This window comes from Phacochoerus africanus, chromosome 1 (genome assembly GCF_016906955.1).
Source record: "Phacochoerus africanus isolate WHEZ1 chromosome 1, ROS_Pafr_v1, whole genome shotgun sequence".
In the NCBI taxonomy this organism is placed as follows: domain Eukaryota; kingdom Metazoa; phylum Chordata; class Mammalia; order Artiodactyla; family Suidae; genus Phacochoerus; species Phacochoerus africanus.
Genome location: NC_062544.1, coordinates 282,792,920 through 282,814,846, shown reverse-complemented (window position 1 = coordinate 282,814,846; position 21,927 = coordinate 282,792,920). Strand labels below are relative to the sequence as shown.

The 21,927-nt window shown below is 39.6% G+C and overlaps 1 protein-coding gene across 2 annotated transcripts in view; it reads left to right on the top strand.

Annotated features, from left to right (window-relative positions):
- The window catches only part of BRWD1 (bromodomain and WD repeat domain containing 1), a 120,134-nt gene that overhangs the window by 69,314 nt on the left and 28,893 nt on the right, over positions 1 to 21,927 (top strand). The window contains exons 26-36 of one of the 2 annotated variants that reach the window (XM_047796669.1): positions 2,285 to 2,409; positions 3,977 to 4,059; positions 8,547 to 8,658; positions 9,232 to 9,293; positions 11,838 to 11,993; positions 12,214 to 12,334; positions 13,764 to 13,889; positions 16,128 to 16,197; positions 17,322 to 17,363; positions 20,259 to 20,405; positions 21,010 to 21,162. In XM_047796669.1, coding sequence (XP_047652625.1) covers positions 2,285 to 2,409; positions 3,977 to 4,059; positions 8,547 to 8,658; positions 9,232 to 9,293; positions 11,838 to 11,993; positions 12,214 to 12,334; positions 13,764 to 13,889; positions 16,128 to 16,197; positions 17,322 to 17,363; positions 20,259 to 20,405; positions 21,010 to 21,162 — 1,197 coding nt within the window. The remainder of the gene's footprint in view (positions 1 to 2,284; positions 2,410 to 3,976; positions 4,060 to 8,546; positions 8,659 to 9,231; positions 9,294 to 11,837; positions 11,994 to 12,213; positions 12,335 to 13,763; positions 13,890 to 16,127; positions 16,198 to 17,321; positions 17,364 to 20,258; positions 20,406 to 21,009; positions 21,163 to 21,927) is intronic. The other variant, XM_047796677.1, reaches the window with a different exon arrangement.

Sequence of the window (21,927 nt, the reverse complement as noted above, 5' to 3'; positions counted from 1 at the left end):
CTTGGGAACTTCCATATGCTCCAGGTGAGGCCCTAAAAAGGGAAAAAAAAGGACTTGGTGATAGGGTGCAAGAAATAAGTCTAAGCTTTCTAGAGGGTCGTCTTGGCAGTTGGAGTTGAAACTGAAAATATGTAGACTTTTTAAACCAGCCATTTTACTTTTGGTAATTTAGGAAACCACCAGAAGCACATGCGCATTTATGAGCAAAGTAATTCCGTATCGCTGTTTATAAAAACAAAAAATTAGAAAAAAATGCAAGTATCCCACAGTACTGAATGAATCAGACCATAGTCTATTCACATGGTTGCCTACTGTGTAGACCCTACCATGTACCGAGGCTTTTAAAATACTTGCTGATGGAGTTCCCGTCATGGCACAGTGGTTAACGAATCCGACTGGGAACCATGAGGTTTCGGGTTCGGTCCCTGGCCTTGCTCAGTGGGTTAAGGATCCAGCGTTGCCGTGAGCTGTGGTGTAGGTTGCAGACCTGGCTTGGATTCCACGTTGCTGTGGCCCTGGTGTAGGCCGGCGGCTGCAGCTCCGATTGGACCTCTAGCCTGGGAACCTCCATATGCTGCGGGGAGCGGCCCTAGAAAAGGCAAAAAAAAGACAAAAAAAAAATAAAATAAAATACTTGCTGAATGAGTATTTTAATAGTGTGTTACCAATAGGAAAAACAGGATGCGAAATTCTGTCTGTGGTTATGATAGAAATTTAAAGACATATGGTCAACCAAAATAAATACATTAAAATGTCAGTGGTGATTATATGTAGAATAGTATTGTGAATGGTTCGTATTCTTTGTACGTACATGTTTTTGACACTTTTCATTACGTGTCAGGTGAAAATAATTATTTTAACAAAGATAGTAGTTTTTAACACTCATATTCATCCTAATGGCTCTGCTTCTATGAATTTGGCTTTGGATACTTTAAGCTTTATGTCTTTTTCACTTAACTGCTATGTACCTGAGTACAGTTGATCCTCATTATTCGTGGATTCTGTATTTGTGAATTTGCCTCCTCATTGTATGCTGTTTACCAAAATCAATACTCAATCAAGATGCTTTCCGGTCACTTGTAGACACCCAGAGAGTGGCAAAAATCCTGATTTGCCTACCCACTGTGTTCCCAGCTGAGGTTGCACAAGCTGATACCTTTATCATTGAGCTCTCATGTCGTAAATAAGTGTTCTTTTCATAGTCCATTTAATGCCACGTTGAAAAATTTTCATATTTTTGTGCTTTTTGGTGGTGACTTGCTATTTAAAATGCCCCCAAGCATAGCGCTTAAGTGGTGTCTTCTGTTACTAATTGCAAGAAAGTCATGATTTACTTTGTGGAGAAAACGTGAGGGTCAGGTTAGCTTCATTTAGGCATGAGTTGTAGTGCTGTTGACCGTGAGTTCAGTGTTAATGAATCAACAGCGTGTATTAAATGGGGTGTCTTTACACAGAAGTTCACGTAAAACAAGATTAGGTAACTGGAATGTTGTGACTGGAGGCCTGTAGGCAACCTAACCCTGTATTTCCTCCAGGAGCAGTGATTCAAGTATTAACTAATTCGCCACTGTAGAATAATAAGAAAGCTGCCAATAATGAGAATCAATTGTATTTTTAGCGCTTTGGTACATTGTGACAATAACATATTTGTAGAGTAAATAAACAGGTGAATGATCTCATTTCTTAGTATTAAGGAAATATAGTAGGGGAAGGCTAATGATGAGACATGCATTAATGGGTAGGAAGCTGTCACGTAGGAAGTTTTCCTGTTCACCGTCTTGTTGTACTTCCTGGAATAGGTCACAAAACACATTTGAGCCTCAATGAATACTTTGTGAAATGTACTAGGTAGAAATTTCATATCAAGTTTTTGAAGAACATTTAATAAGCCAAATGCTTACATATTTTGATTTCCATAACACAAAATTGGATAAATGAAAGTGTGTCTCGAGAAAGAGAAGAAAACCAGAAGGAAATTCCGGTTGTTCACAGTGACTGTCTTTAGATACTGAGCTGATGGGTGATTTGTGTGTTCCTACCTAAACTTTGATTGTGCTTTTTCTAAAGTGAGTATATCCCTTATGTTAGAAACAGTGTTAAATATGTGTCTTCAAAAAAAATGCAAAGATTATCAAAAATGATTATAGTTAATGTTAAATTAACCCCCCTTCTGGTTTGGAATCCTAAATTGTGAGCTGACTTAATTTGGCAATACATGGAGAATTATAGTCTTCAGGAATTACTTTATTTTAACCATTTATTTTTTAAAAAATATCTGTTAAAGGATCAAGAATTGGTCAAAATAGTTGGAATACGGTATGAAGTTGGGCCCCCTACACTCTGTTGCCTCAAACTAGCATTTATAGATCCTGCAACGGGAAAACTTATGGACAAATCTTTCTCTATTAGGTATGTGTTACTTTTTTTTTTTTGGTCTTGGTCTTTCTGTCTTTTCCAGGGCTGCACACACGGCATATGGAGGGTCCCAGGCTAGGGGTCTAATTGGAGCTGTAGCCACCTGCCTACGCCAGAGCCACAGCGACACCAGATCCGAGCCGTGTCTGCAGCCTACACCACAGCTCACGGCAATGCCGGATCCTTAACCCACTGAGCGAGGCCAAGGATGAACCCGCAACTTCATGGTTCCTAGTCGGATTCGTTAACCACTGAGCCATGACGGGAACTCCTCCTGTGTTACTTTTTAAGAATGGAATTATTTCAATTTAGATTTCCCCGCTTGCGGAACAGCTTGCCCTTTCCATTCAGCTGCAGGGTGATGGTAGAGTGCTGTGGATGGCCTACGAGTGAGTTGAAGTTCTCAGGGTGGGACACACTGGAAGTGCAAGCAGTGGTGCAGCAGCAGCAGCAGCAGCAGCTGGACGTGGGCACGTTGGACACCCTCTCCATGCCACTTAACTGTGCAGAGGGCAACCCCGAATGGGAGCCATGAGGACACTGATTTGATCCCTGGCCGTGCTCAGTGGGTTAAGCATCCGGCGTTGCCGTGAGCTGTGGTGTAGGTTGCAGACGCGGCTCGGATCCCGAGTTGCTATGGCTCTGGCGTAGGCTGGCCGCTTACAGCTCCAATTAGACCCCGAGTCTGGGAACCTCTGTATGCCATGGGTGCGGCCATAAAAGACAAAACAAAAATGTGTAGAGAACTCCAGCCTAAATGTAGCTTCTGCATTTGTTTTTGTCTTTGTCTTTTTTAGGGCTACACTGGCTTATGGACGTTCCCAGGCTAAGGGTCAAATCGGACCTATACCTGCAGTCCTGCATCACAAGCCACAGCAACGCATGATCCGAGCTGCATCTGTTACCTACACCATGGCTCACAGCAATGCTGGATTCTTAACCCACTGATCGAGGCCAGGGATTGAAACTGCGTCCTCATTGATGGTAGTCAGGTTCGTTACCACTGAGCCACAACGGGAACTCCTGCATTTGTTTTTGAGAATGTGTTAGAATAAATAGTTTGCTGAGGCTCTGTTCCGTATGGTAGGTGTTAGCCACATGTAGCTCTTGAGCACTTGAACCAAGTGTGATGCACATGTGCACACTGATTTTGGAGGCTTGCTGTGAAGAAAGTGGATGTAAAATACCTCCGTATTTCGTGTTGGTTATGTGGTGAGACAGTATTGAGGGTATCTTGAGTTAAATAAAAGACACTGTTAGAATTCCTTTCACTGGGCTCTTTTAACTGTAATAATGCTAGTCAAAAATTAAAAATTGTAGGAGAGGAGTTCTCCTGCGACACAGCAAGTTAAGGAGCTGGCATTGTCACTGCAGCAGCTCAGGTTGCTGCTGTGGTGCAGGTTTGAGTCTTGCTTGGCCCAGGAACTTCCATGTGCCATAGGTACGGCCAAAAATTCAAAATTATATTTGTGGTGGCTCCCATTGTATCTCTTTCAGACATTGTTGCTTTAGAGTATAACCTGCTGTGAAGGAAATTTAATAATCTTTTATTTTTGTTTAGGTATCATGACATGCCAGATGTTATAGACTTTCTTGTGCTGCGTCAGTTTTATGATGAAGCAAGACAGAGGAACTGGCAGTCTTGTAAGTCTATCCTTACTGAGTTTTATATATATGCCTTGAGAAATTAATCTCTCATTTTATTGATCTAATTTCTTTGGTTGAGATGCTGCTTGTGATAAGTATATTTTGTTTGGGGCTTGGTATGATACATGACATTTTGGGGTGATGGTTTCTTACTCTTCTACTGTAGGCTAGAGTAGACTTTATTTCCTTTCCAGCTTATTCATACTGCATTACCTCTATCTTTAATGTGATGCTGGTGTAATTGATGAAATTATCCTGTGATGTAAATCAGAAAGCTGAAAAATAATGAGGATTTTGAATGTTGTGGAATATCAGAACATCTTACCTTTGATATCATATCAACCCGGACTTAAATAGGTTGGCTTGAGGAGACTATGCCTTTAAAAAATAAAAAGTTTGTATTATACTTACGAATTACATGGGTGGACAGAAAATAAAATCAGCCTAAATGTAGGCACTTAGTTGAATGTGTTTTTCCTGGTGACCATTCAAGGCAGGCTGGCGGGCTCACTTGCTTAGATGTGTTTAGGTCATTAACCTCCTCAGGATGTAATTGATGACAGTAATTGTACCAGGTACTGTCTGTCAGCAGCTATAAAACCTGTTTCTCAGGTGTGTGTGTATTTTCAGGATGTGATGCTCTCTGGGGAGGTCGTGTATTGAGTTTGACTGATCACCTAGGAAAGCTCATTCTGCCTTTATAGTTTTGGCGGAATATTAAGTTTCACCTAGGCTGTTTGAGCTGGTGTACACATTCATAAGTGATGTTAAGACCTCATTAATTTTCTCAGTTTCTGCTGCCTTTTTCTATAGGCAATACAAATAGGTAAATTTAACGTATATTTCCTAAGCCGTCTCTATTTGAAATGAAATGAAAGATTATCAGTGAGTGGTTGCTCTTAGAAGACTCTTTTTAATTGAAATTTTCACACAATAAATAGCATTACTTTGGGGACTAGAAGTAAAAGAAATTTTTCTTGAGAAAGAGCATCTAGCCACCGGAAAAATCCAAAACACAGTGAAAAACCAAACTAGACAGCTGAAATATGTGGGAATTTATGTCGTACAGCCAGGTCCCAAAGAACTTTATAGTTTTTTAACTAAATGTGAAAATTAGAAGCCCTCAGTTTGTTCTATCAACATGCCTATTCAAAAAAAAAATTTTAGGACAAAAAAAAAGGTTCTACTGTAGGGTACACAGAACTAAATTCAGTATCCTGTGATAAACCATAATGGAAAAGAATATTAAAAAGAAAGTATATTTATGTCTGACCAAATTACTTTGCTATACAGCAGAAATTAACACAACATTGTAAATCAACTACACTTCAATTAAAAAGAAAATTTTTAACTTTAATTCTCTGCAGGTAAAGGCTAGACATTGATTCCCAACTACCCCTTGTAATTCAGTAGGTTTTGTTTTATTTTTGAGGTTGCGAATTTATTGTACCACATTTTCTATAATAGTCTTTTTTTTATTGTCTTTTCGTGTTTTATTGAGCTGCTCCCGTGGCATATGGAGGTTCCTAGGCTAGGGGTCTAATTGGAGCTGTAGCCGTTGGCCTATGCCACAGCCACAGCAACGTGGGATCCGAGCTGCGTCTGCGACCCACACCACAGCTCATGGCAACGCCAGATCCTTAACCCACTGAGCAAGGCCAGGGATGGAACCTGAAACCTCATGGTTCCCAGTCGGGTGCATTAACCACTGCGCCACGACGGGAACTCCCTATAATAGTCAATTTGTTTTTGCTTCTCTATAAAATTTTACCTATCTCCTAAAATTTGATCAGTGCTATTACAGGAAGTTGCTTATTTCTATTTTTTGCTATATCAAGAACTTTTTATTCAGCAGATGTTTATCCTAGTCTCGATTAGCCACCATAAATTTATTTGAAAATCTTGGATAGAAAAGTCCACTTTTATTACGAAAGGATGAGTTTTTAAAGCCTTCTTTTTCCCCCCAGTCTTTTGTCTTTCTAGGGCCGCACCCATGGCATATGGAGGTTCCCAGGCTAGTGGTTGAATCAGAGCCATAGCTGCCAGCCTACGTCACAGCCACAGCAACGCCAGATCCGAGCCGCATCTGCAACCTACACCACAGCTCATGGCTACAGTGGATCCTTAACCCACTGAGGGAGGCCAGGGATCAAACCCACATCCTCATGGCTCTTAGTCGGGTTCGTTAGCCACTGAGCCATGATGGGAACTCCTAAAGCCTCTTTTTAATTTAAAGTTGTTAGTCCTACACTGAAGAACTATTTTTATCTCAGTTGAAAGTATCTTCTAATATTGGATAATTAGAAAATAAAAATATTACATAGTTCTTAGTATCAAAGACTGGATGTCATAATAACCATATGTTTTTATATTAGGTATCTCAAGATGATGCCGCTGGATTTATTATTATTGCAGTGATACTTATTGAAACAAATTTTTTAATTGGTATTTGCTAAAATTAGGCTATTTATGTTATAGAATTGGACAGAAACCATGGTGTTGTATCAAAATTTTAGTGTATACCTTCCATTAAAATAGTTTATTGTTGGAGTTCTCCCTGTGGTACAGTGAGTGGGTTAAGAATTTGACTGCAGCAGCTTGGGTCACTGTGGAGGTGCAAATTTGATCCCTGGCCTGGCGCAGTGGATTAAAGGATCCAGCATTGCTGCAGCTGTAGCTTGGATTCAGTCCCTGGCCTGGAACTTCCATTTACTGAGGGTATGGCCATAAAAAGAAAAAAGTTTACTGTTAAAATATGTTAACATTTCTGGGAGTTCCTGTTGTGGTGCAGTGATGACGAACTCAACTAGAATCCATGAGGACATGGGTTTGATCCCCTTTCTCTTTCAGTGGGTTAAGGATCCAGTGTGGCAGTGAGCTGTGGTATAGGTTGCAGAAGTGGCTCGGATCCCATGTTGCTGTGGCTGTGGCGTAGGCTGGCAGCTGCAGCTCTGATTTGACCCCTTGCCTAGGAACTTACATATGCTGCAGGTGCAGCCATAAAAAGCAAAAGAAAAAAATTTTTTTATTAAGACTTCTTTTTAAAGCTGTGTTGTTTTGCAGATATCTATATTATGGTAATACTGTCAAAAGTTGAATTTTACTTATGAAGAAAAGTGGGATTAGGGGCTTATGATTTTGAAATTAAAATATACATAAAAGTCATGTTTATGTCAATGTGAAAACATATTAAGAACTTCAAAACGTGTAGCTCCAATAGTTGTGATATTGCTGTTCTTTTTGGTTTTATAGAATTTATTGTAAGTATACTTTGCTCTTTTTTTGTCTTCTTAGGGCTGCATCCACGGCATACGGAGGTTCCCAGGCCTAGGGGTCAAATCAGAGTTGTAGCTGCTGGCCTACACCACAGCCACAGCAATGCTAGATCTTTAACCCACTGAGCGAGGCCAGGGCTTGAACCAACATCCTCATGGATGCTCGTTGGGTTCATTAACCGCTGAGCCACAACGGGAATTCCTAAGCATACTTTCTTTAGTCAAGACTATTTATGTGTAAATAGTCTCTTTCTTGGGAGTGAAATGTAACTTTAATTTTGATTGATAATGTTTCTGTGAAACTTAAAAGAATTGTAATCTACGAAAGAATTATTAATGCAGGATAAATAAATTCTTTTTCACGTTCGTTGATTTTGTTTTGAAAACAGTGGGATGGATAGAAAGGAGATAAGGTTATTACCGCAATTTGTTTCTTCTGTAATATATGTAAAACAGATCAAATACAGTTTATTTCTCTAGCACTGTTAACAGTTACAGAGTACATTTAGAAATGTGTATGTATAATCTAAAAATCACTGAAGTCAGTTGAAGCATTCTTTTCAGTGCTTTGGTACTAGGAGCTCCCCAGTGATCTGCTTGCCTGCTTGTATGTTATGCTGAGATCATGGGATATGTCGATATTTAATTCTTTTAAAATAAATGTGCAAGTGTTGTCAGGGGTTCATTTAGACCTCATTTTTATTATGAAATCTTAAGAATTAGAACACTGTTTTATGTGGAGATATTTATATAGCAACAACTTTAGAATAATTACAGGTTAAGTTCTGATCATACTTTTATAATTTGTTTTATTCCGTAAATGTTAATACCCTTACTAAACAAGTGTTTATTGATAGTACACATTGTTTGACAAGATTTTTGAGTTTTGGTAAATTTTGTTCTTTGTAATAGAACTTATTTCAGAGTGGATGTTTGAATCCACTAAATAATGGAGCCTGTTTGTAAACCACTTTCATCTCTTTTATTGTATTATATGGTTATATGCCTTCAGTAAGTTGCTGAGTGTCATAGTGTATCTTTCTGACCTACATTTTGTCAGTGAAGATGGACGCTAAGTGGAAAAGGATGGCTGATTTTAAGATAAAAAATAGTATTTGGTTTGTTTTGTCTGTATCACATGGTATTTTATAAATTAAAAATGGTAATGTTAGCAGATTGATGTCTCAGACTTGGTCCTCTCTCTTACAGGTGACAGGTTCCGTTCCATCATCGATGACGCTTGGTGGTTTGGAACGGTGCTAAGTCAGGAGCCGTATCAGCCCCAGTACCCTGATAGCCATTTCCAGTGTTACATTGTTAGGTCTGTGTGCAGATAAAAACCAATCATCTACAAACATTTGTTCATTGTGGCAGGTTGTGGTATGTGTTTCGGGTTAAAAAAAAACCACCACTGCACTTGTTAGGTCCTGTCAGTTGAACCTGTGCAGTGTCTCTCTGGCAGGTTTCTGCTCATGAGGACCCGCCTTGGTACAGGTTCTGCTTGCTTCCCTGGGACCTTCTTGGCAGCCTCCTGGCATTTCCTCACCCCAGTATTGCAGGATCATTGTTCAGGGGCACATACTGCATCCTTTCCATTGGCTGGAAACAGCCCTCATTCTGAAGCGAGGCATTCAGGGCTTTCCCTCTGTCTTTCCTCACTTACCCTGAGTGCAGGCCACATAGGATTTCTGGTTTTGTCCTTGAACCCACCATGTTTTTATCCTTCTTTCTTACAATGTATTCTAAAATAAAACCACCTTACTGTTAATATTTAAACTTGCATTGCTGCAGTGAGGTTAACTTCTGCATTTTCTTTCTTTTGTTTACTTTCTCTAGTTATGAGGTACAAATTGTCTTTATTGAAAGGCTAACCAGGCTTTTTTGGTTTTAACAGATGGGACAATACTGAAATTGAAAAACTTAGCCCATGGGACATGGAACCAATACCTGATAATGGTATGTAATTAAAAATTTTTTTTTTAATTTATTTTTGCTGCACCTATGGTATGCAGAGATTTCTGGGTCAGGAATCGAACCTGCATCATAGCAGTGATAACACCAGATCCTTAACTCCTAGGCCACCAGGGAACTCCTATAATTTTTAAGGAATAAAAATCTTTTCCATTTATAGCTTCAGTTTCTTACCTTACTAATGCACATAGCGCACATTTGTGTTCTTTGAGAAATATTTCAAATTATTACAGTAACTGTGAGCTTTACTAAAAGAAGTCAGCAGAATTGTGTCTCTCTGACTCCTTACTTCTTATCCTGTTTCTAGCTTGATGCTGTCTGTGTCTTAGTTGCCCATTATCATTTCTCATGTAACCTGCTTTAGTCTTTTCTTGTCCTCCTTCACGGAGCCTCCGTCTCCTTTCCTCATCCTTATTCTGTTACCCTGTTGGTTCTTCAAAGAACAGCTCTTTGCACCTGTCTTCTGCATCACCTTAGCTGGTCTGTCCTGCTAGGGCTCGTCTGTTCCTTTCCTGTGAAGGGCAGATGTCTGTTTCCCAGGGCAGCCCCTTCTGCAGTGCTCGCTGTCCCACTGCTTTGAACTTCTCTTGGATCTGTTGTTTACACTTGGTTCATTCTCTCCAACAATTTTTTTTTTTTCCTCTCCAACAATTTTATTTTTTGGCTGCGCCCATGGCATCCAAATGTTCCCAGGTCATGGATTGAACTCACGCCACAGCAGTGACAACGCCAGATCCTCAACTCACTCATTCACCAGGGACCTCCCCCTCCTTCAGCTGTTGGAGTTTTTCTTCCTTCCTGTCTCCATTCAAGTTTGAATTGGCGTTTTGTGCCTTAGAACATCTTTCATTTGGCTTTATTGAACATTTTAGCTACTGAATTATGTCACTCTTATTAAACTTTTTGAGGGGGTGTCCTGTGTATCTTTTGCCTCCCATCTTTATACTATCAGGCTTTCTTTGATAACAGTGTTGAGTCAACATAAAAGCTTGCAAAAACCTTTTGTCCTTCCACCTGCACCATTTTTGACACATGAAATCTTTGCTCCATGTGTTCTTCTTGTGTCTGCCTTAGGGGTCAAGTCTTTTCCTTTATGTTTTATTCTCTGACATATTTCCAGCTATTGTCTTACTTTGCTTTGGAAATAAGGTGTTTTTTTAAAAAACTTTAAAAAATAACTACACTTTTCAAAGTTTTAGCAACTCCCTCATTAAATTTTCTTTTGGGCTCACTATCGTAAGAGATAATACTTAGCATTATGAGATGATGTTTTTCATTGTATAAAGTATATATAGATAAGTGAAAACCACTGTTTTTCCAGGTGTTACTCTGCTCCTAAGAACTTCCTGTGTATCAATTCACTTAATGTTACTCTGAAGTGATGCTCTATTAGTAATTTTACAGATGAAGGAACTAAGGCTTAGTTTTCAGAACCTTGTCTAAGCCACATACCTCTAGAAAGAATAGGAGCTGGGATTCTAGCCTAAGCCATCTGGCACCAACCAGTGCTTTTTACTGCTTTTTATAGATGCTTCTTTGTAAATGTTACCAAATGAATGAAAGCACTTACATAAAAAGATTTTACATGTTAATGAGGCCAGTAGCCCTTTAGAAGAACTATCAAAAAGCATGAGCAGGCAGAAAAACAAATTTAGAGGCATATGAAGAAAGGCTTAATTGCGTTATTATCAGTCTTGGAAATGTACATTAAAATATAAATACTATTTTACTGATCAGGTTGTTAGATCAATCCACTTATCTTCTAGTCCTGTTGACATTTTTCCCTTTTATTTATAGTTTTCAAGAATATATTTTCCGAATATTTACATTTCCTCTTTTAAAATGTGCACACTCTTGTATTATCAATTTTTATTGCACTTTTTAAACAGTTGATTTTTGAAATAATTTCTGACTTAAGAATATTACAGAAAGAGTACAGATAATTTCTGAATACCCAGTTTTCTCAAATGTTAACATTTTACTTAAGTATAGTATATTGAACAAAATCAGAAAACTACTATTGATACAATTGATACAGTCTTAGAGACTTTGTTCAGATTCGACTATGGTCCTAGTGCTCTTTCACACGTTGCGTCTCACTGCCATGTCTTCTCTGTCTCCTTTAGTCTTGGATCCATGCGTCTTTCTATTGTGTTTCATTACTGCCACGCTTTTGAAGGGCACTGGCTGCTCACTTCGTAGAATTTCCTTCAGTTTGGGTTTGTCTGATGTTTCCTCTTGTTTGAATCTGGAGTTTGCGTATTTGGCAAGAGTGTCAGAAAACGGATGCTGTCAACTTCTCAGGGGTGGTAATCCGGAGGCACCAGATAGCTGTTTGCTCTGTTACTGTGGACGGTAGCTTCTTTAGGTGGTTTCTGCCAGGCTTCTCTGCTGTGAAGTAACTACTTTTCCCGTGAATTAGTATCTTGTTTATAAACTTGGACAATTGAATGTAAACGTAATGTGTATTTGGATTTCTGTTTGATTTTTTTTTTTTTATTGTTGTTGTTCTTTTTCAATGGAATATAGTTGAGCCACCTGAAGAATTAGGAGCTAGTATTTCTGTCACTTCAGATGAGCTAGAGAAATTGCTCTACAAACCCCAGGATGGTGAATGGGGTCAGAAATCGAGAGATGAAGAATGTGAACGAATTATTAGTGGTATAGATCAACTTTTGAATCTTGGTAAGTTTTCTTATGGTGAAAAGTTCAAGTTTTCTTTGCCATGAAAGTATTGTAAAATAGTATAATTGTGGTTTTGTTCTTTATTACAGTTTCTATTTGTGGCTTTTTGGTCAAGCCTGCAGTGTTAAATGTAGCTCTGTTTTATGAATGATTAGTAGAAAAATTCACATAGAGGTGATGAGATTTATTGGTAAAGAAAATTTTCCTTCTGCCATTACAGATATAGCAGCAGCTTTTGCAGGCCCGGTTGATCTGTGTACATACCCTAAGTACTGTACTGTAGTGGCCTATCCAACTGATCTGTACACAATTCGAATGAGACTTACTAATCGATTTTACAGGTGAGTAGAAACCTCCTTTAAAATTAGTTTGAAATAATATTTGACCATACCAACTAGAGTTAGCAGAGGTAGTGGTGGCTGATGGTGAAGTTGGGGAGTGAGGGCTGATTAACACTGTTTTCCGTTTCACTCTCTTCTCCCCTTATAGTCATTTCTGGGTGCTGTGTGTAAGACCGTGCATTTAGATGCCTTTGGGAGGTATGGGTAGAAAAAAATACCGTGTTTCATTCCTCAGTCTTTAATTGTCTGTTTTTCTTACGAAAGCTCCTCCATTTACATACAAAATTTAGTTAGTAATTAGACTCTGGCATATGAAAGATTAATTCCCCAGAATCATCAACTTTTTATCTCTGTCTTCTCAAGCATTGAAAAAAGTTTCCCATTCTCAGTTTATTTTTAGAGTGGTTGATGGTATTTTATTCTTTATGATTCAGCTACTGAGAAATTATCTTTTAAACAAACCTCATTTCTTTCTTTTTTTCTTTAGGGCCATACCCTTGACATATGGAGGTTCCCAGGCTAGGGGTCAAATTGGAGCTGCAGCAGCCGGCCTACACCACAGCCACAGCAATGTGGGAGCCAAGCTTCCCCTGTGATCCACACCACACCTCACAGCAGTGCCAGATCCTTAATCCACTGAGTGTGGCCAGGGATGGAACCCGTATCCTCACGGATACTAATTAGATTCATTTTTGCTGTGCCACAAAGGAAACTCAAAAAAAATCTCATTTCTTAAGTTCACATTGTTTTGTTTTTTGGGGTCTTTTTGCTTTTTAGGGCCGCACCTGCAGCATGTGGAGGTTCCCAGGCTAGGGGTCTAATCAGAGCTAGAGCTGCCGGCCACAGCCACAGCAGCGTGAGATCTGAGCAGCATCTGTGACCTACACCACAGCTCATGACAATGCCAGATCCGTAACACACTGATTGAGGATAGGAATCAAACCCTCAACCTCGTGGTTCCTAGTTGGGTTCATTTCCGCTGTGCCACGATGGGAACTCCCAGTTCACATTGTTGATATTAATTTAATTTATCTCTGTAGTCTTGGGACCGTGCCTTTGATCAGAAACCAATTTGCCAGTTTATCGTGAGATTGGCTTTCTTAGACTTGATAGTATTTAACACATTTTCTTCTTTTGAGTCTCACAGCTTCAGATATACCTATAGGCAGTGAGAAAAGGGAAGGTTGCTCCTTTGGTTTTCTGGGTGTGATTAAATGATCAGTCAAGACTTTTGGTTCTTAAATAGATTCTCTGCAGTTCAGTTTCCAGTATAATTACTTTTGATTATGATCAAGTTGGCAACATTAGAAAGTTATTCATTATAACATTGTTTGGCACTATGGTTTAATTATGTATCATGTTGGGTTTCTTTTTTTGTAACTTCTGTCTTTTCATTTTTTAACCCCTAAATTGTCTTTTTACTTTGAAGGAGGCTATCTGCATTAGTTTGGGAAGTCAGATATATAGAACATAATGCCAGAACATTTAATGAACCTGAGAGTGTAATTGCAAGATCAGCTAAGAAGATAACTGACCAGCTTTTAAAATTTATCAAGTAAGTGACCTCATGGTATAAACATGGTGGAAAAGTGACTGCATGTTGGCTCTTATAACTATCCAGTTCTTAACTTTTGCTCTGTGAGTTATGCCCTTTTAATGTGTTAAAATGTCATTTCTTTACATGTCTTTTTTTTTTTTTTTTTTTTTAAGGGCTGCACTTGTGGCGTATGGAGGTTCCTAGGCTAGGGATCGAATCGGAGCCATAGATGCAGGCCACAGCAACATGGGATCCGAGCCACATATGAAACCTACATCACAGCTCACGTCAGTGCCAGATCCTTAACCCACTGTGGTTCGAACCTGTGTCCTCACGGGTGCTAGTCAGATTTGTTAACTGTTGAGCCATGACAGGAACTCATCTTTACATGTCTTCTTTTGTGATTATAATTTCAGTAAAGGAATGAGAAATTGAGCAGTCTAGTTTTTTTCCTATTTTTTAAAATTGTGAAATAATTTTTATACTGCAGAGAGTCGGCCTGTATATACACCTTTCACCTGGGTTTCCCTTAGGTTAACATTATATGCAACTGTGGTATCCTTATGAAATGTTTGGAACTCATCCTTGATTGGTATAACACTGTTGACCAAAGCGTAGTGTTTATTTGGATGTCATCAGTTTCTGCATCAGTGTCTTTTCTGTTTCAGGATCCAATCCAGAATCCCACTGCAGTCACTGTTTGGTTTACTTAGTCTCCTTTAATCCGTGCTCAGTCTTTCCTTTCTGTCATCATCTCATCATTTTTTATGAGTGTTGGAGTATGCATAATGTGGGTTTGCCCAGTATTTTTTCATGATTAGATTGAGTTTTAATCTGTTTCGTATTTATATCCTGTGAAAGTGTATATATGTATGAATAGTTCACACACACTTTCATTTGGAAATTGACTTGGAATAATAGGATGAAAACCAACCTGCAAATTGAGATCTAGATCTAACCTAATCTGCTCTAGTGAACATTCTGGGTGACTGGACAGACTACTCGGCCTCTTTGCTTTAAAATGAGTGATTTTGCTGTATGAACTTACATCTTTTCCCCATAGTTGTAAACAGTCTTTGAACAAATTACGTACTGGAGGACTTAATTTATAAACCTGTGGCATCATTTTTAGCATCTAGCTAGAAACTGGGGAATAACTGAGTCCAGTCTGCTCCACTCTCCTGCATTGAATCTGTCCTATGTCTAGAGGGCTTGAACCTATTGCCTCTTTCTCAAAATTCTTCTTTTCTCCCTCAGGAAAATCACTCCTCATTTTTGTCTCCTTCATGTCTAGAGACCCCTATTTTAGCATTCTTTCTTCTGCTGTGTTTACAGTAAGATTAAGATATAATTTGCTTGGAGTCCCTCTTGTGGCTCAGAGGTCAAGAACCTGATTAGTGTCCATGAGGATGCGGGTTTGATCCCTGGCCTCCCTCAGTGGGTTAAGGATCTGGTGTTGCTGTGAGCTGTGGTGTAGGTTGCAGATGTGGCTCAGATCCTGCTTGGCTGTGGCACAGGCTACCTGCTATTGCTCAGATTCAACCCCTAGCCTGGGAACTTCAGGTGCTGCAGGTGTGTCCCTTAAAAAAAAAAAAAAAGATATAATTTGCTTTAGTTTCTACTTTCTTTTTTGCTTCTATTCTCTCTTTTATCAAACCAACCGTTTTCCTGGTACTCACTGTACAAATGTTATGAGTGATGGTAACTTATAAATCTCATCTAGGGAGTTCCTGTCATGGCTCACGGAAAATGAATCTGACTAGTATCCATGAGGACGTGGGTTTGATCCCTGGCCTTGCTCAGTGGGCTAAGGATCCAGTGTTGCCGTGAGCTGTGGCGTAGGTCTCAGACGTGGCTTGGATCTGGTGTAGCTGTGGAATTAGCCAGTGGCTACAATTCTGATTTGATCCCTAGCCTAGGAACCTCCACATGCTGTGGGTATGGCCCTAAAGAGACAAAGAAAAAAGAAAACCTGATCTGCTTTTCCGTCCGCTTCAGGCCATATGTATGTTATTTCTGGATTACCAGCTTAACTTTCTGTACATGCTTAGTTGAAAGAAAATTACTTAAAAAAATTACTTTCAGTATTCTAATATGAGCGGTTGTTTCCACATAGGATAGAGTAAAAGCCTGATTTTCTACTCCTTGAAATTAGTGTGCATAATTGGGGAACTGTTTGTATCCTAACCTGTAGTTCCAATATTTGGAGACAATAACCATACTTGCATTCTGGTAATGTAAAAATTTGCCTTTTAGGAATCAAGACTGTACAAACATCTCAGAACTTTCTAACACTTCTGAAAATGATGAGCAAAATGAAGATTTGGTATGAAGCGTGTCAATTTTATACTTAAATACTTAGATGTTAGTTAATTTCAAATAATTACTTCAAAAGAATTAAGAGTAAACTAGAAAATGTTGCTACCCATTTCAATCCTTGCAATATTCCAATAAACTATGAAAATAAGACACTTGATAAAAATATATTTTTTAATTATCTAGATGGTCAGTGAGGTAATAGCCAATAATTGATATCAAATAAATTATGTCTAAGTGAATAACTTCGGTGTGGAATAATATTCTGTTTTCAAATTTTAGCTAGAGAAGGGTGTATTAAAAGAAGTACCTTGCAGGAGTTCCCTGGTGGCTCAGTGGGTTAAGGATCCAGCACTGTCACTGTTGTGGCTCTGTTATTGCTGAGGCACAGGTTCAATCCCTGGCCCAGGGAGCTTCTGCATACCACAGGTGCAGCAAAAAAAAAAAAAGTGCCTTGGAGATATTTTTTGTAAAAGTCAGTATCTGATTGTGGGATCTAATTAGAAATTAAATGAACTCTACCTAGGTAGTTAAAAATGCCTGAACTTTACCAAACTCTAAGTATTCTAGAGTCCTTCACTCAAGATGGTATTGAAGTGTAGGTGAAGTCAGATGTAGTTTCATAATTCATACAAAACCAGGCTGTAGGGAGTTGCGGGAAGGATTGTCTTTAAAAACAGTGTTGTGTCAGTTTTCACACAAAATCTTAATGTAGTTCACTGATTTTCTTGCTACTTTATATTGGAATACAAATCGGGATGCTCATGTGTGTAATAAAATGGATAGAGCACACAATCCAGGAGACTGTGGGGACTGTGTTTCTGAGTCGTAAGGATAGAGGTGGAACACAGGTGTCAAGCTCCCTGTGCGTGTCTTCTGTGGACATGGACAAGGCAGCTTTATACCTGTGTGTTGGAATCAGCTCTTAGGGAATGCAAAGGGTTATTAAGAATAAGGATCGGTTCATTGCCGTGTATGGGTGCCACAAAGACCATCAGAGTGCCTGGCTTTTGAGATTTTTTTAACAAGTTATAACCCTCTTAAGACCTGATGTCATGGATAGGCTCGTTATTAAGATTATTGCAGACCTGGTGAAAATATTAACACCTAAGGTGCTCTGATTTTTATTCCTAGGATGATAGTGATCTTCCTAAAACATCTTCTGGAAGAAGGAGAGTAAGTTTATCTGCATGATTAACCTTTGTTGTTGACTACTTCTCTGTTTTAAAATCAACATATTTTCGATGTTGTCTTTGAAAAGGTACATCAATATTGATATTGAAAGTTTTTTTAGAGAAGTGGGAGAAATCACTGAGAGGTGGGTGGCTAGGTCTAGGTAAGGTTCAGTGGAAGAGTTGGCCTTGGACTGTGTCCTCAGAGTGAGATAGAGTAAGAAGAGGACATTCAGAAAGTAGGGGTTGGAGTTCCCGTCGTGGTGCAGTGGTTAACGAATCCAACTAGGAACCATGAGGTTGCGGGTTCGGTCCCTGCCCTTGCTCAGTGGGTTAACGATCCGGCGTTGCCGTGAGCTGTGGTGTAGGTTGCGGACGCGGCTCGGATCCCACGTTGCTGTGGCTCTGGCGTAGGCCGGTGGCTGCAGCTCCGATTGGACCCCTAGCCTGGGAACCTCCATATGCTACGGGAGCGGCCCAAGAAATAGCAAAAAGACAAAAAAAAAAAAAAAAAGTAGGGGTTATTACAACATAGTGAATCAGCTAGACTTGAGTAATGATAAACAAGCAGGAACGTATGAACGTATGGCACTCAGCAGGCTAGTGAGAGCAGTGGCCTCGCTGCTTAGGGGTGGATTTTGTAGTGGACGAAGCATTCATGTCTGGTGTTACGTTGCGAGAAGATGATGGTGATGATGGATACCAAGAATTCCATCTAAATCTGTGGTTAGAGTCAATTCCATAGCCAAAATAGGTAAATGAATTTTGAGGGAAAAGAGAGATACTGAGTTTATTAAAGGTAGGAATTTTTTTTTTTTTTAATCTTTTTGGGGCCGAACCCATGGCATATGGAGGTTCCCAGGCTAGGGGTCAAAGCAGATCTGTAGTGGCCTACGTGACAGCCACTGCGATGCTGGATCTGAGCCACATTTTTTTTTTTTTTTTTGCTATTTCTTGGGCCGCTCCTGTGGCATATGGAGATTCCTAGGCTAGGGGTGGAATCGGAGCTGTAGCCACTGGCCTACACCACAGCCACAGCAACATGGGATCCGAGCCGCGTCTGCAACCTACACAGCAGCTCATTGGCAACCCGGATGGTTAACCCACTGAGTAGGGGCAGGGACCCAACCCGAAACCTCATGGTTCCTAGTCAGATTCGTTAACCACTCCGCCACGACGGGAACTCCCCGAGCCACATCTTTGACCTACACCATAGCTCACAGCAATGCCGGATCCTTAACCCACTGAGCAAGGCCAGGGATTGAACCCGCATGCTCATGGATGCTGGTCAGGTTCCTTAACCACTGAGCCACGATGGGAATTCCAAAGGTAGGAATTTTTTTTTTAAGTTAGAAATTCATTGCAAGAATCTTGGATTAAAAGATGGGAACCTAGTCAGGGATAGTGTTTGCTTGAGATGGAGAAGGGAAGATAAGATTTTTTAATAGAATTTACTGGGATTTGGTGACTGAGCTTTTTAAAATTTTTTTTAATGAGCATTTGTTGGAGGAAATGGGATTAAGGAGAGTGAAGTGGGAAATAAATCTTGGATATTGGGTAGTTAAAATTCTGTCACCAGCAGCTCTTGAAGTTCTAACGTAATATGTTAATTAAAAGTAAAGGTTATTAGAGTTCCCACTGTGATGCAGTGAGTTAGGAATCTAATTGCAGGGGGTTGGGTTGCTTTGGAGGCACGGATTCAATCCCTGACCTGCTGTAGTGGGTTAAAGGATCTGTTGTAGCAGCATAGGTCACAGTTGTGGCCTGGGAACTTCCATATACTGCAGGTGCAACCATTACGTTTTTAGGAGTTCCCTGGTATCATATCAGTTAAGGATTCAGTGTTGTCACTGCTGTAACTTGGGGTTTGATCCCTGGCCTGGCAATTTCCACATGCCTTGGGCACAGCCAAGGTTGGGGGAAGTAGAGGTTATTAATTTGAAAATGCTTAAAAATATTAATTTATTTTAAATTTCATTCAAATGCTGCTTAAAGTTAAGCTTTTTAATCATATCATTTTTCATAATATGCTGCCCCAAATAACATTGAAGTTAGACTTGAATTATTGTCATCGGATTGTCATTTTCATATAACTTCATTTCTGAAGAGACTAAGTGTTTAGTATCTATCTGTTTAATTTTTGTGATTGCTATGGTAAATTATAAATCTAGTGTCTTTGTTTTTTTTTTGGTCTTTTTGTCTTTTCTTAGGTCTGCATCTGCGGCATATGGATGTTCCCAGGCTAGAGGTCGAATTGGAGCGGTAGCTGCCGGCCACAGCCACAGCCACACCAGATCTGAGCCAGGTCTGTGACCTACACCACAGCTCGAGGCAATGCCAGATCCTTAACCCACTGAGCGGAGCCAAGGATGGAACCCGCAATCTCATGGTTCCTAGTCAGATTTGTTTCCGCTGCACCACAGTGGGAACTCCCTAAATCAGTGTCTTAAACAGTAAATATTATCTTGCAGTTCTGTAGATTAGAAGTTTGGCATGGGTCACACTGGACTAAAGGTGTTGAGGAAACTCTGGGGTAGAATTCACTGCCTTTCGTTCTCCAGCTTCTGGAACCTCATGGCCCCCCTTCATCCATCTTCAAGTCGGCAGCATAGCATCCTCCAGTCTGACTCTGACCCTGCTGCCTTTTTGTATGGAGACCCTTGTGATTACACTGGGCCCATGCTCATAATCCAGGACTATCTCCCCACATCAAAATCCACTCTTTAGTCGCATCTGCCGAATCTCTTCTGCCAGAGTCACAGGTTCTTGGGGGTAAATTGTGGACACCTTTGGGTCCTTTATCCAGTTCATTGCACTTTTACCATCATACTATATACCATACCATAGTGTGATTTTTCCAAGATTGAAGAAACCTTTAATACTATGACTGTATTTTTAGGTTCATGACTGGAAAAAAAGGAGCATCAAAGCAACCAGTTATGTTGAAAGCAACTGGAAGAAACAGTGTAAGGAACTAGTGAACTTACTTTTTCAGTGTGAAGATTCTGAACCCTTTAGACAGCCTGTTGATTTGGTTGAATATCCAGTAAGTTGTCATTATTTAAATGTTTGGGGCTTTTCTTGTTGGTGTAGAGGTATTTAAATTAAAGAGGAAGATGTCTAGGCTCCTTGTTAACTTTGTCTCTTACTGTTGAGTCAGCTGTGCAAAAGTTGTTTTACACAATTTTCTTGAATTTATAAACACCCTTGTAACTCAGATTAAAATTTAGTTAACTAATGTTACATAATAATTGAGGATTCTACATGGTTATCTATTGTCTATGTAGGCCCAGCTCCAGAAAAATTATGAACTGGATAAAAGTGTCTGACTTCACTTTCCAATAGGGAAATGGAAAATGACCCCCAAAAAAGTCAGATGAGAAAGCACAGATTTACTGTAGGAAGCTTAGAAATTATAGAAGAGTATAAAGAAAATAACCATTCCATATCCTACTACTAAGTATATAATTTTGGTATATATCTTGTTCATATATTTAGACCTTTTTTAAAAATCATTAATAATTAATAATTCTTAAGATCCTTTAACCTTTTTCTCTTCTGTCATTTTGAATATTTTAGAGATTTGATGACCTTACATTTCTAAAAACAAGGATTGAATCTTTGAACTAATTATTGTTTTTAAAACCCAGGATTACCGAGATATCATAGATACACCAATGGATTTTGGAACAGTAAGGGAAACTTTGGAAGCAGGAAATTATGACAGCCCTTTGGAATTTTGCAAAGACATCCGGTTGATATTTAGCAATGCAAAAGCATATACACCAAACAAAAGATCAAAGGTAATTTTAAAAGTATTGATTAAAAAAAAAAAGAGTGATTTGATCTGTGTAAGATAATTTTCTACCGTTTGGTAGAGGTTGGAGCATTAGAAATCAGTGAGTAGGAGTTCCTGTCGTGGTGCAGTGGTTAACGAATCCGACTAGGAACCATGAGGTTGCGGGTTCGGTCCCTGCCCTTGCTCAGAGGGTTAACCATCCGGCGTTGCCGTGAGCTGTGGTGTAGGTTGCAGACGCGGCTCGGATCCCGAGTTGCTGTGGCTCTGGTGTAGGCCGGTGGCTACAGCTCCGATTCAACCCCTAGCCTGGGAACCTCCATATGCTGCGGGAGCGGCCCAAGAAATAGCAACAACAACAACAACAACAAGACAAAAAGACAAAAAAAAAATCAGTGAGTAGAATAAGGCTACTATTAAGAATAGAGCTTTTGCCACTGCCTTGGTATCTGCTATTGTGTCCTTGTAACAAAGTTTATCTTAAGTAAAGTTTTTTTTTTTCTTTTTTCTTTATAGGGCCATACCCTCGGCATATGGAAGTTCCCAGACTAGGGGTTGAATCAGTTCTGCAGCTACAGGGGCCTGCACCACAGCCACAGCAACACCAGATCAGAGCTGCATCTGTGACCTACACCATAGCTCATAGCAATGCTGGATCCTTAACCCATTGAGTGAGACTAGGACTTTAACCAGCATCCTCATGGATACTGGTCCGGTTCATTACCACTGAACCACAGTGGGAACTCCTAACTTTTCTAAAGTTTTAATCATC